Source organism: Corvus cornix, chromosome 28, assembly GCF_000738735.6.
Source record: "Corvus cornix cornix isolate S_Up_H32 chromosome 28, ASM73873v5, whole genome shotgun sequence".
Classification (NCBI taxonomy): Eukaryota; Metazoa; Chordata; class Aves; order Passeriformes; family Corvidae; genus Corvus; species Corvus cornix.
The window spans coordinates 792,153-804,050 of NC_046356.1; the positions used below are offsets into that span (position 1 = coordinate 792,153).

An 11,898-nucleotide genomic window follows, 5' to 3' on the forward strand; every position below is an offset into this window, starting at 1 on the left:
GCGGTACTGCTGTGTCTGGGAGCAGTGTGGGGACAGCAGCGGAGTCACTGGGAGCGGTGTGGGGACAGCACTGGTGTCACGGGGCGCTCACCCGCTGCCGCCTCCCCCCGCCCGGGTCACCCCCCGCTCTCCCCGCCCAGGACGCGGCGGCCCCGGGGGGGGGTCACCGGTCTCGGCCGGTCCCTCCCTGTCCCTCCCTGTCCCCTCCCCTTCCCTCCCTCCCATTCCCTGCCGGTCCCTCCCGCCGGGCCCGTCCCGCTGTTGTCCCCGCGGGCTCCGGCCGGGCCATGGCGGAGTCCCCGCAGTCCGCGGCGGCCCCGGGCCCGGCGCTGCCGCTGCGGGCGCGGCTCAGCTTCGCGTGCGGGCACTTCCTGAACGACGCGTGCTCGGCGCTGTGGTTCACCTACCTGCTGCCCTTCCTGCACGCCGTGCTGGGCTACGGGCACGGCGCGGCTGGCGCGCTGCTGCTCGCCGGGCAGGCGGCCGACGGGCTCTGCACGCCCCTGCTCGGCTTCGAGGCCGACCGAGCCCACGGCTGCGGCCGCTACGGGCGCAGGAAGGGCTGGCACCTGGCCGGTGGGTGCGGGGCACCGGAGGGACCGGGGACATCTGGACGGGGGGTGCGGGGGACCGGGAGCTTTGATGGGGGGAGCTGGGTGGAGAGGGGTGACCCGGGGAGAGCCTTTCTGGGGTGCCCGGGGTGGAGGGCGGTGACCCTGGAGGGCTTTGCTGGGGTGCTCTGGGTGGAGGACACCCGGGGGAGCCTTTCTGAGATGCTCTAATTGAAGAGGGATGGCCCCAGGGGAGCCTTTCTGGGGTGTCCTAAGTGGGCGACATCTGAGGGGGGAACTTTGCTGGGATGCTCTAATTGAAGAGGGATGGCCCGGGGGAGCTTTTCTGTGTGGCTGTGTTGGGGAACATCCAGGCGAGCCTTTCTGGGATGCTCTAAGTGAAGAGGGATGGCCCCGGGGGAGCCTTTCTGGGGTGCCGTGGGTGGAGATGGGTGGCCCTGGGGAGACTTCCTGGGGTGTCAGTGTTGGGGGACATCCAGTAGAGCCCTTCTAGGATGCTCTAAGTGGAGAGGGACGGCCCTGCGGGACCCTACTGTGTTGTTCTGTGTTGAAGGACACGTAGGGGAGCCTTTCTGGGGTGCCTGGAAAGGGGCGGCCCAAGGAAGGGTACCTATCCAAGGTGTCTTGGGTGAAAATGGGTGGCCCCGGGGGTAGCCTTTCTGGGGTGGCCTGGATGGAGATGAATGGCCATGGGGAGCCTTTTTGGGGTGCCTGGGTTGGGGGCCACACAAGGGAGCCTTTCTGGAGTGCCATGGGTGGGACACACTGCTGGGGTGCCAAAGATAAGAGATGGGTAACCCCGAGGGGCTTTGGTTGGGGGAGGGGAAGAGTGTGGCTGTGAGGGAGACTTTTTGGGGTGCTCTGGGTTTGGGGTCACCTGGGTGAGCCTTTCTGGGATGCTCTAAATGGATGCATCTAAGGATGGCTCTGGAGGGGCCTTTCTGGGGTGCCCTGAGGGCGTGGACTGAGGTGCCTATACAAGGTGATGTGTGAAAATGGGTGACCCTGGGGGAGCTTTTCTGGGATGCCCAGGGTGGGAGACACCCTGCTGGGGTGCCCAGAAGGGGTAAGGGTGGCCCCAAGGAGCCTTTCTGAAGTGCCCTGAGTGGGAGCTACCCAGGAGAACCTTTCTGGGATGCCCTAAGAAGAGAAGGATGAGCTTCGGGGCACCTTTCTAGGGTGCCCAGGGTGGGGTACAGCTGGGAAGGGTTTGCTGGGGGATGCTGGCTGGAGGGGGTTGGCCCCAAGCAGCTCTGCTGGGTGGACGTGGGTGGCCCTCTGGGGTGGTACCTCTGGGGTACAGGATCAGCCCCAGGGTACCTTTCTGGGGTGCCCTGGAAGAGGGGGAATGAGACCAAGGGTGCCTTTCTGGGTCAGGGGGGATCAGCCTTGGGGATTCCCTGGATCAGGGAGGAACCAGGGTGCTTTGTGGTGTGGAGGTCTCCATGAAGATGTGGGAGCCTTTCTGGGGAGGGGGACCGTCATGTGGCAGTGAGGTGGGGACAGGGTCCCCCCAGCTGGAGAGGGGCAGCCCCAGGGCTGAGCAGAATTGTGTGCCCTGGGGTGGAAGGGAGCAGCCTCTCCACGGAAGGGGGGGCTGCGCTTGGGGCTTTTGGGGTGCCTGGTGGAGGGTGAAGGGGCTCTGGTGCATTGGCAGTGCCCTGGGTGACAGGAGATGGGCCTGGGCTACTCTGTGAGGAGGGGATAGCCTGGGAGGTGCCTTTCTGGGATCCCCTGCGGCAGCGAAGTGGGGACAGAGGTGTTCCATGTGTAGGGGACAGCGGGATGCTGAGGCTGGATGGGGAAGGGGCACCATGGTGTCCCTGTCCTGCCTGGGCACCATCCCACCCCGGGGGCTCCCCGCTGCCCCGAGGGCTTTGCGCGTGAGTGGCAGCGAGCTGGGGTGAGAGCCACGTGCTCAGACCTTGGAGCGGTAGCAAAACCAAGACCAGCAGTAAAATCTGGGCTCCCAAAAGCCCAGGTGCTTCCTGAGCAGCTCTTGGTGTCCCCAGGGGGGACCGTGCAGCGTGGGGCCCTTGGCTGTGCTGAGGCTGGGCACCCTGGGGGCCAGCAGTGGGGTATGGCCATGGGATGCACAGGAGGCTCTGGCTCATGGGAATTATTTACAGGTTCGTCTTGTATTGTGCCCTGGGTCAAAAAGTTCAACGGAGTCCAGGGGCTGGTGGGGGCTCATCTGGCGGGGTCCCTCTCTGAGGGGACAATGTAACATGGAGAGCAGTGTGGGGAGGAGAGGGGTCCTTGGTCCCTCTCTGAAGGGACAGCATGGCCTGAAGAGGGGTCCTTGGTGCTGTGAGTGGTGCAGGAGCCTGCACATCCTGCTTAGCTGGCACTGGGGACGGGGCAGTTAATGGAAGAAATAGCCATTGATAACAACCCTCGATAACAACCGGGTGTTGCCTCACCCGGAGCAAACCCGCGCCGAGCGAGGACGGTTGTAGTGTGGGTGCTCTTATCTTGATCCCAAATTTATCTCGACCAACCACTTCGTGCAACCCAACAGCAGCCTGATAAAGTGTCTGACCTCGCCGGAGCTTGGCTTGGTGAGTCAGGGAGAGTGCTGAGGGGGCAGCTTCACCCCTGGCCCAGTGTCAGCCGCATCGGCGCCCTAGATTTAGGGAAGTGGCCGGAGCTGTTCCGTCCCCCCGCTCCAGCCGGGTGCTGCCCGGGAGCACAGAGGGGAAGTCCTAACTCAGGCCCTGCACGGGGGCTGCAGGAGCAGAGCACAGCCCAGCAGGGATGGCGGCTGGAGAGGGATAGGGGCTGGAGCAGAGATGCAGGCTGTTTCCCAGGCTGGAGCGTGGGTTATTCCCAAGGAAGCCCAGTGCCCACCTTGGCTGACCACAGAGTGACCAGTGGTGGCGGCAAACCCACCGGAGCCGGCTGTGCCGGGGCCGCTCGGCTCGCTCGATCACGCTGCAGCGAGGGGTGTCGTGTGGGACCGGGGTGTCTCGTCCGGTGGCAAACCCGTGCTCAGATCAGAGGAAACGTTGTGAAACCGCAGCCTCGGGGCGGGGGACACACCACGAGTTGCTATCGGTGACATCTCCCCGCCGCGGCCGCGGTTCCGGGTATTCCCACAGGCGGTCCCGGATCTCCCCGTCTGATCGCCAGCTCTTTTTTGGGGTCCAGCTTCCTGTCACAGTGGGGAGGAAGGGTGAGCGTCTCTCTGATGCCTGTCTGAGCCTGTCTGGCAGTGCTGTCCCAAAATCCCTGCCCCAGGCGCCTGTGCCGAGCAGCCTGGCATTCCCGTGCCCCGCGGGGCCAGCGATGAGAACCCGGGCCTCTGCCTGCCCTGGGGTGCTGCAGGGGTGGGCAGGATGGTCTTGGGGGGGTCCCATGGCCCCACTCGGGAGAGCAGGGGGTCCCCAGGACCCCTCTGACTCAGTGCAGCCACTCCTGGGCACTTGGGGTACATGGGTGTTGGGGTGCCAGAGGGGCACAGCTCTGTGGGGTGGCCAGGTGGGATGACCCTGGTGGTGGGCACTGCCTGTCCCGGGGGCCATGAGGAGGAGGTGACACTCCTGTGGTTGTGCTGGTGGCGATGGTTCATGGGTGGGCACAGGAGCAGCCCTGGAGGTCCCACAGCCCCTGCCTCAGTGCTCCCCTGGGAGCCCTCACAGCCCTCAGGGGGCTGCAGAGCCTGACCCTGTGGGGCCCTGGGACCCTCACCCCTCATCTGGGCCCAGTTAAGACCCAGGGAACAGAGAGGATCTGGGCTGGTTTGAGCCTTCGTGGACTTTCCCATGCCTGTGGTTTGTCTGGGGCAGAGGCACCACGTGTGCCCGAGTTCCCTGTCCTTTGGAGCTCCTGGAGCACCAAAGCCGACTGTGAGCCAATGTGGGGACCCAGCACCCCTTAGTGGGATGGATGGGGCTGGGCTGGGATTGTCACTGCTGCTCTTGGCGCTGCCCTTGGCGCTGCCCTGGCCCTGCATGGCTGTGCCATGTGGGAGCAAGGAGGAGGAGGAATTGCCCTTCATGGGTGGGAGGAAGAGGAATCACTCATGAGGAAGAGAGGTTCTTGCAAAGTAGAGAGTATACTTTGGGGACCTGGCAAAGCAGGTTCCCCTCAGCTGCAGGAACAGCTCTTCATCAGCATGCAGAGAAGCTGGGGACATGTAGGACAGTACCAGGGGACATGTGGGACAGGGCACCAGGCTCTGCATCGGGGCCTGGGGGCCCGTGGAGCCGCTTAGCAGATAAACTCTGTAACTTTGGGAAAGGGGAGGGAGAGGCCAGGCTGGCCTGTCTGCCCTACCCACAGCGTCCCCATGCTGCGTCCCCATGCTGCGTCCCCAGGCTGCGTCCCCATGCTGTCACACTACAGAAGAGGGAGGAGCCTGGCTCTGGTGTCCCTGACTCAGCAGGGCCTTCCCGGAGCCCCCCATGGCTCTGTGTCACCCTGTCATGCAGCGGGTGATGTCCGTGAGTGTGGCAGAAGCATGACTCTCTCTGCCAGCCCCACTCTGCGAGCCCCACGGGAGGGGAGACGTGGAGACAGATGGGGTGCCAGTACCCATGGGACACCCAGAGCTCTCCCAGCCTAGGGGTGCCATATCACCATGGCCAGGCAGCAGGGAGGGGTTATCTGACTGGTTATCTGCACCTGGGGACAGCGAGAACCTCTTGGTGGCTGTGGGTGTGACAGTGAGGGTCTGTCATGATGTCTTGAGAGGACAGAGCAGTGCCAGCACTGTGTTGGGGAAGCACCTTGACTGGGGGGTGCCTGTCTGTGCTGGGTGCCAGAGGGAAGGACATTCCCTGTGCAGGATGGGCTGAGGGGGTGTCTGGAGCTCCACGTATCTCAGCTGGCTGGGGAAGGGGCCGACCTCCCTCCCCAGCTCCGGGGTAGAACCTGTCCTGGAGAGGGCTGTCTGTGTCACATTGGAGTCCCAGTCAGGTGTGCAGCTTCTCACTGCTCCGCTCTCTCCCCAGGCACCACCTGTGTCCTCGTGTCCTTTCCCTTTGTCTTTAGCCCCTGCCTGGCCTGCAGGGAGAGCACTCCACAGTGGGCAGCCTTCATCTACTACCTCCCCTTCATCATCATCTTCCAGTTTGGCTGGGCAGCCACACAGGTGTCCCACCTGGCCCTCATCCCCGAGCTGGTGAGCAGTGACCATGGGAAGGTGGAGCTCACGGCTTTCAGGTGAGCACAGCCACACCTGGGAGTCCCCTGGGGCTGGGGGAGCTGCCCTGCCCATGCTGGGTCCCACTGCTGTGTGACAGGAGGTCCCTGGGTGCTGTGGCACACCGGAGACCTTGGCATGGCAGGATGAGGACTGGGCCATGTGAGTGTCCTGTGGGATGTGCCAAAGGACACTGGTCCTGGGTTGGTGGCCCAAAGCCTTTGGTGCCAGGAGGGAGTGTCTTGATGCCAGGGATGTCAGTGATGCAGCCTGTGGGACACTTCCTGGGCTGGGGACACTTCTCCTTTGGGAACTGCGGGTGGCATTCAGCGAAGGGACTGTTCCTCCCAGATGCCCTTGGGGAGAGCTGGACATGGCTGTGGGGACTGTTCTGGAGGTGAGATGTCCCCAGGGCCAGGTGGGCAGTGCACTTGGCTCATCTCTGTCAGGATCAGGATGTGAGATGGGGTGTTTATCCCATGGAGCAGGGTGAGCAGGGAGGATGTGGGGTAACTGTGGGGCCAAGTGGTCCCACTCTGGGGGTACCAGATCAGGCAGCTCATGGCATCCTTGAAGCAGAGGTGAGCTGTGGCTGGAAGGGGAACAGACTGACCTGTAGGGATCTTGGTTTCCTCCCAGTGAAGTCCCAACACTTGGACTGGGCACACTGGGAGTTGCACCAGTAAGGCTGATGCCTGGCCAGGTGCCTCGTGCCCGCAGAGGTGTCACCTCAGCCGTGGCACTGGGGTGCAGAAGCTGTAGCACATTTGGCTTGGAGGGCAGCCATGGGCCGAGCTGCCCTGCTGTGCTGTCCCTGTGCTTGTCCCTCTGCATCACCCTGAGGTTTCCTTCCCCTCAGGTATGCCTTCACCGTCATGGCCAACATCACTGTCTATGGCCTGACCTGGCTCCTGCTGAACTTCCAGACGGACCAGCCCGACCACATGGAGCACCTGGGCCCCCAGGACATCCCCGTGTTTCGGGTGAGTGACAGGGCACAGTCCCTGGGGTTCCCTCTTCCCATGGCTCAGCTGGGGAGGTACTGGAGGGAGTCAGGGGGCAGTGCCCTAAAACCTCACCAACTGGGCAAGAGCCACGCTGAGCCCTCCCTGGAGGTTGGGAACCCCTTCTTACCCTCCAAACTGCTGGGGGGCTGATGATGGGCTGCCCCCACTGCTGTGCTCACCCCCACTGCCTCACCAGAACTTGGCCCTCATCGTGGTGGGGCTGGGGGCCGTGTTCTCCCTCATCTTCCACCTGGGCACCAAGGAGAAGCCATACCCACCAAGGGTGCGGCTCGAGCCAGAGGAGAGCACCCCGCTGCTGCACAAGGAACCCCCAGGCCCCTTGCTGCTCTGGAAGGACTGGCTGCTGGAGCCCTCCTTCTACCAGGTATGGCTGGGCGGGACTCCCCTGGCCTGGGCTGCTGCCCTGCCTGGGCACCCTGGATGTCCTGCAGGCAAGGGACTTGCCCAGGTGCGGGTGGGGATGGAGAGAGGGGCTGTTTTGGGCACCCATCCACCACCTCAGAGGGGCCATCCCCTTCCTGGTAGGCACCTGTGCCGTGACAGCTGGGCAGGGAAAGTCCTTCCCACGGGCTGAGTGGTGATGCCCTGGCCCTGCCCCTCACAGGTCGCGGTGCTTTACATGGCCACCCGCCTCATCGTCAACCTGTCCCAGACCTACATCGCCATGTACCTGACCAACTCGCTGCTGCTCTCCAAGGTGGGTGCAGGGCAGGGACACGTGGACAAGTGTCCTGATATGGCCTGGGGCTCATCTCCTCCCTGTCCTTGTCCCTTGCAGAAGTACATTGCCACCATTCCCCTAGTGATGTACGTCAGTGGGTTCCTCTCCTCATTCCTCATGAAGCCTGTGAACAAATGGATCGGTCGGAATGTGAGTCCAGGGTGCTGGAGAGGCTGGAGTTTGACCCCAGGAGAGGCCCAGGGGCCAAATCCTGGCTGTGAGCAGAGCTCCTGGCACACCTGAGCTGGAGAGGAGGGACCCCTCATGGACTCTCTGCCAGCAACCACCCACTGCAGCATGGGTCCCACTGGGACTGGGAGTGGTGGGCAGGGATGGGGGCGGGGGCCTGTCCTGCACATCCCTGGGGCTGGGGAAGGCAATGCTGGCCCAGAGTTACCATGTCCCTTGCAGGCCTGACTGGGCTGCAGAGCCCTGTGGTAGGGGCAGATGGGGGTCTGGCTACACTGGCCTGGGTGGGCACACAGTCTGCAGTGCCAGCAGGAGGGACCCTGCAGTGTGTCCCCTCTGTGCTGTTGGGTGCCAGTGGAATGTCCCCTGCCCTCACAGACACTCTCCCACAACTCTGCCTGGGGCTCAACCCTTGGGCTGCAGAACAGCCTGGAGCACAGCAAGGACCTGCTTTTGGGGTCTCCTTGTTTAACTACACCGTGGACAGAGCCAGGGCTGTCCCTCATGGGTCCTGGGCAGTGCTGGTCCCCCTGCTTGCTCCTCCCTCACCGAGTGCCAGCTGATGTCTGAACTCCCCTCTCTCCCTCTGCCTGTCCCCATCCCAGCTGACTTACTTTGTGGGCATCCTGGTGGTCCTGGCCTTCGCCTCCTGGGTGGCCCTGGCCAGGCCGGTGGGAGATGAGATCTACGGGCTGGCCGTGTTGCTCGGGGCCGGCTCAGCCACCATCCTGGTCACCTCCCTGTCCATGACTGCAGATCTCATCGGCACCAACACGGTACGGCCGCTGCTCCTGGTCGATGGAGTGGGGGGGTCATGGCAGGTTCAGAACGCACAGGCTGGGGTGGGCACTGGTTAGGGTTGGGGGATGGAGACGCTGGGAGGGGGCTCTGCTGGGAAACCCCGGTGTGCTGTGCCCCGTGAGTGCTGTGCCCCGGGCTCTGCTGCTTTGCTGCAGTGAGGGCTCTGCCCATGAGAGGGCACACAGCGCTGCTTAGCCCAGCATGGCACAGCGTGGTTCCCTCTCCTCCCATAGCACAGCAGCGCGTTTGTCTACGGTGCCATGAGCTTCACGGACAAGATGGCCAATGGCCTGGCTGTGATGGCAATCCAGAACCTGCACCCCTGCCCGTAAGCGTCTCTGCAGAGCTGGGACTCCCCATTGCTGAGGGGCCACAAGGAAATATTCCAGGGTTGGAGCAAGAGGCATGGGTGGGAACCAGCTTGGATTTATAGAATCCCAGAATGGTTTGGATTGGAAGGGACCTTAAAGCTCATCTTGTTCCACCCCTGCCATGGGCAGGGACACCTTCCACTGTCCCAGGCTGCTCCAAGCCCCAATGTCCAGCCTGGCCTTGGGCACTGCCAGGGATCCAGGGGCAGCCCCAGCTGCTCTGGGCACCCTGGGCCAGGGCCTGCCCACCCTCCCAGGGAACAATTCCTTCCCAAGATCCCATCCAGCCCTGCCCTCTGGTACTGGGAAGCCATTCCCTGGGTCCTGGCCCTCCAGGCCCTTGTTCCCAGTCCCTCTGCAGCTCTCCTGGAGCCCCTTTAGGCACTGGAAGGGGCTCTGAGCTCTCCCTGGAGCCTTCTCTTCTCCAGCTCTGATTTGTCTTAAACCCTTCTTCACCTTCTCTCCCAGCCTTGGACGAGGGCCCGAGCCATGCCCTGGGGATCTCCTTGCCCTGGGCCTTTCCCTCTCATCCCATTGGGAACCAGTCCTAACTCTGAGCACATGGGACCACTGTCCATAGCCTGGGGCTCCAGTCCCAGCCTCCAGTCACATCCCTGCCTGTCCCCACAGGACTGAGCTGTGCTGCCCTGCCTGTGTTGGCTTCTACCGCTGGGTGATGGTGCTGGTCACCGGCGGCATCGCCGTTGCCGCTGTTGCCACTCTCTGCTGCATCATGGTGTGGCCCATCCGGATCCGCTGTGAGTGGGGCTGAGGGCTTGGGAGCGGCTTGGCATGGGGCTGGGGGCATTGGGAGCCCCATGGCCAGTGCCAGCTGGGCTAAAGCTGCAGTGTCTTTGCAGATGGCCCCAGTGGGGCAGCGGTGGGAGCCCTGTCTTCACTGGGCTGGCTGCGGCCACGCTCGCAGGGGAACCCTCATGGTAGGACACGGGGCAGGGCCATTGTCCTGCTTCTGCTGCTGCCCCCAGAGAGGGGCTGTGTCTGCTTGCTGTGCCCTTCTGGGGGGTCAACACCCCCTGGCCCAGTCATGGCCATGCTGGCCCTGGGGCTCCAAGGGGTGCCGGGGCAGCTCCGTGTGCTGGCAGCAAACGTGGGGGACGGTGGGGTGACCTTTGCCAGGCTGGGGAGTCAATACCCGTGCTCAGTGCCTGTTCTGCCTCTCTGTGCCAGTGCCTTGCTCTGGGGTGGGGGAACAGGACGGACCCCTCGTGCTGCGTGGGGCCCTGCTGGGTCAGGCCCCTGGTGCTAGCAGAAGAGTCCCAGGAGGGCCAGGCCACCACGTGTGAGTCACCCCACACTGCCATCTCTCCTGACCTGTCCCTCCTCTTCCTCCAACAGCAGCAGGTGCTGTTGGCCTGCAGGGGCTGAGCAGCGCCAGGACCCCCGAAAGCAGCACCAGGGGCGCTGAGGGAGAGAGCCGGAGCAGCACCATCAACTGAGCGGGGCCACGTCCTTGACTGTCCTCAGCCACCGTGTCCTTGGCCACCGCGGTGCCACACTCTGAGCCCGGAGGGTCCCCTGCACTGGGGGCCTCTGGGCTCTGGGGAGGGGGTGACCCCCACCCTGTCTCCTTGCACTGGACCCGTGTCCCCATCCTGGACTCTCGTGTCCCAGACCCCAGCGGGCTGATGAAGGCTGTCCCTGGTGCGGTGTCACCGGTGCAGGGTCACCTGTCACCTCTCACCTGCACAATGAACACTAGAAGGGCCCGGGCCGGGCTGGGGCAGCCCCAGCAGAGGTGGGTGCCCGGCCCGAGGTTTTACCTGCTTTTGTAAATACGTACAAGCGGCACTTTATAAAGGAGGAGAAAAATGAGAGGAAACAACAACCGCAGCGCTGATGGCCCTGGGATGGAGGTGGGATCTGCTCTGGGGTGCGGGACGCGACAGCTGGGGCTGGAGCCGGTTTGGGGCGCGCAGGGGGCTCGGGGGGTGCCCAGAGCTGCTCCCGCCCGGCCCCTCGGACAGGGGCGGCCTGAGGGGCGGGGGGCAAAGATGGCCGCCCTCAGCAACCATGGCGGCGCCCGCACACAAAATGGCGGCCGCGGAGCAGCGGTGGGGACAAATGATTGGTCCGTGTGCGGCAGCCCCGCCTCCCGGGAGGGGCCAGCCAATGGGAGCGGCCCTTGCGTGGGGGGGCGGGGCCTGTGAGAGAGAGTGTGTGTGTGTGTGTCTGTCTGTGTGTGTGTGTGTGTCTGTGTGTGTGTGTGTCTGTGTGTGTGTGTGTGTGTGTCTGTGTCTGTGTGTGTGTGTGTGTGTGTCTGTGTGTGTGTGTGTGTGTGTGTGTGTCTGTCTGTGTGTGTCTGTGTGTGTGTGTGTCTGTGTGTGTGTGTGTGTGTGTGTCTGTGTCTGTGTGTGTGTGTGTGTGTGTCTGTCTGTGTGTGTCTGTGTGTGTGTGTGTGTGTGTGTCTGTCTGTGTGTGTCTGTCTGTGTGTGTGTGTGTGTGTGTGTGTGTGTCTGTGTGTGTGTCTGTGTGTGTGTCTGTGTGTGTGTCTGTGTGTCTGTGTCCCTGTATGTGTGTGTGTGAGAACATGGATGTTTGTGTGCTCTGCGTGCGTCCATACCTGTGTGCCCACACGTGCGTGCAGGGATGTGCTGTGAGCACACAAGGTGCCAGCAGGAGGGTGTGGGGGGTGCGTTCATAACCCATGGAATGGTTTGGGGTTGGGAGAGACCTCAAAGCCCATCCAGTGCCACCCCTGCCATGGGCAGGGACCCCTTCCACTGTCCCAGGCTGCTCCAAGCCCCAATGTCCAGCCTGGCCTTGGGCACTGCCAGGGATCCAGGGGCAGCCCCAGCTGCTCTGGGCACCCTGTGCCAGGGCCTGCCCACCCTCCCAGGGAACAATTCCTGCCCAAGATCCCATCCAGCCCTGCCCTCTGGCACTGGGAAGCCATTCCCTGGCTCCTGGCCCTCCATGCCTTGGCCCCAGTCCCTCTGCAGCTCTCCTGGAGCCCCTTTAGGCCCTGCAAGGGGCTCGGAGCTCTCCCTGGAGCCTTCTCCTCTCCAGGTGAGCACCCGCAGCTCTCCCAGCCTGGCTCCATGGCAGGGTT

The 11,898-nt window shown here is 63.6% G+C and overlaps 1 protein-coding gene across 4 annotated transcripts; it reads left to right on the forward strand.

Moving 5' to 3' along the window:
- Nucleotides 1-247: 247 nt before the first annotated feature.
- MFSD12 (major facilitator superfamily domain containing 12) lies at nucleotides 248-10,674 on the forward strand. Of its 4 annotated transcripts, XM_039566290.1 has the most exons (11): nucleotides 251-576; nucleotides 5,528-5,738; nucleotides 6,578-6,701; nucleotides 6,922-7,110; nucleotides 7,351-7,443; nucleotides 7,525-7,617; nucleotides 8,262-8,432; nucleotides 8,691-8,785; nucleotides 9,459-9,586; nucleotides 9,689-9,766; nucleotides 10,185-10,674. In XM_039566290.1, exons 1-11 carry the CDS (start codon nucleotides 288-290, stop codon nucleotides 10,283-10,285), a joined length of 1,572 nt encoding a protein of 523 aa, XP_039422224.1. In that variant the 5' UTR covers nucleotides 251-287; the 3' UTR covers nucleotides 10,286-10,674. The 4 variants fall into 4 exon arrangements, with proteins under 4 accessions (XP_039422228.1, XP_039422224.1, XP_039422227.1 ...); XM_039566294.1 differs by lacking the exon at nucleotides 6,922-7,110 and having other exon boundaries at nucleotides 248-576; XM_039566293.1 differs by lacking the exon at nucleotides 9,689-9,766 and having other exon boundaries at nucleotides 252-576; nucleotides 10,188-10,674.
- Nucleotides 10,675-11,898: the final 1,224 nt, after the last annotated feature.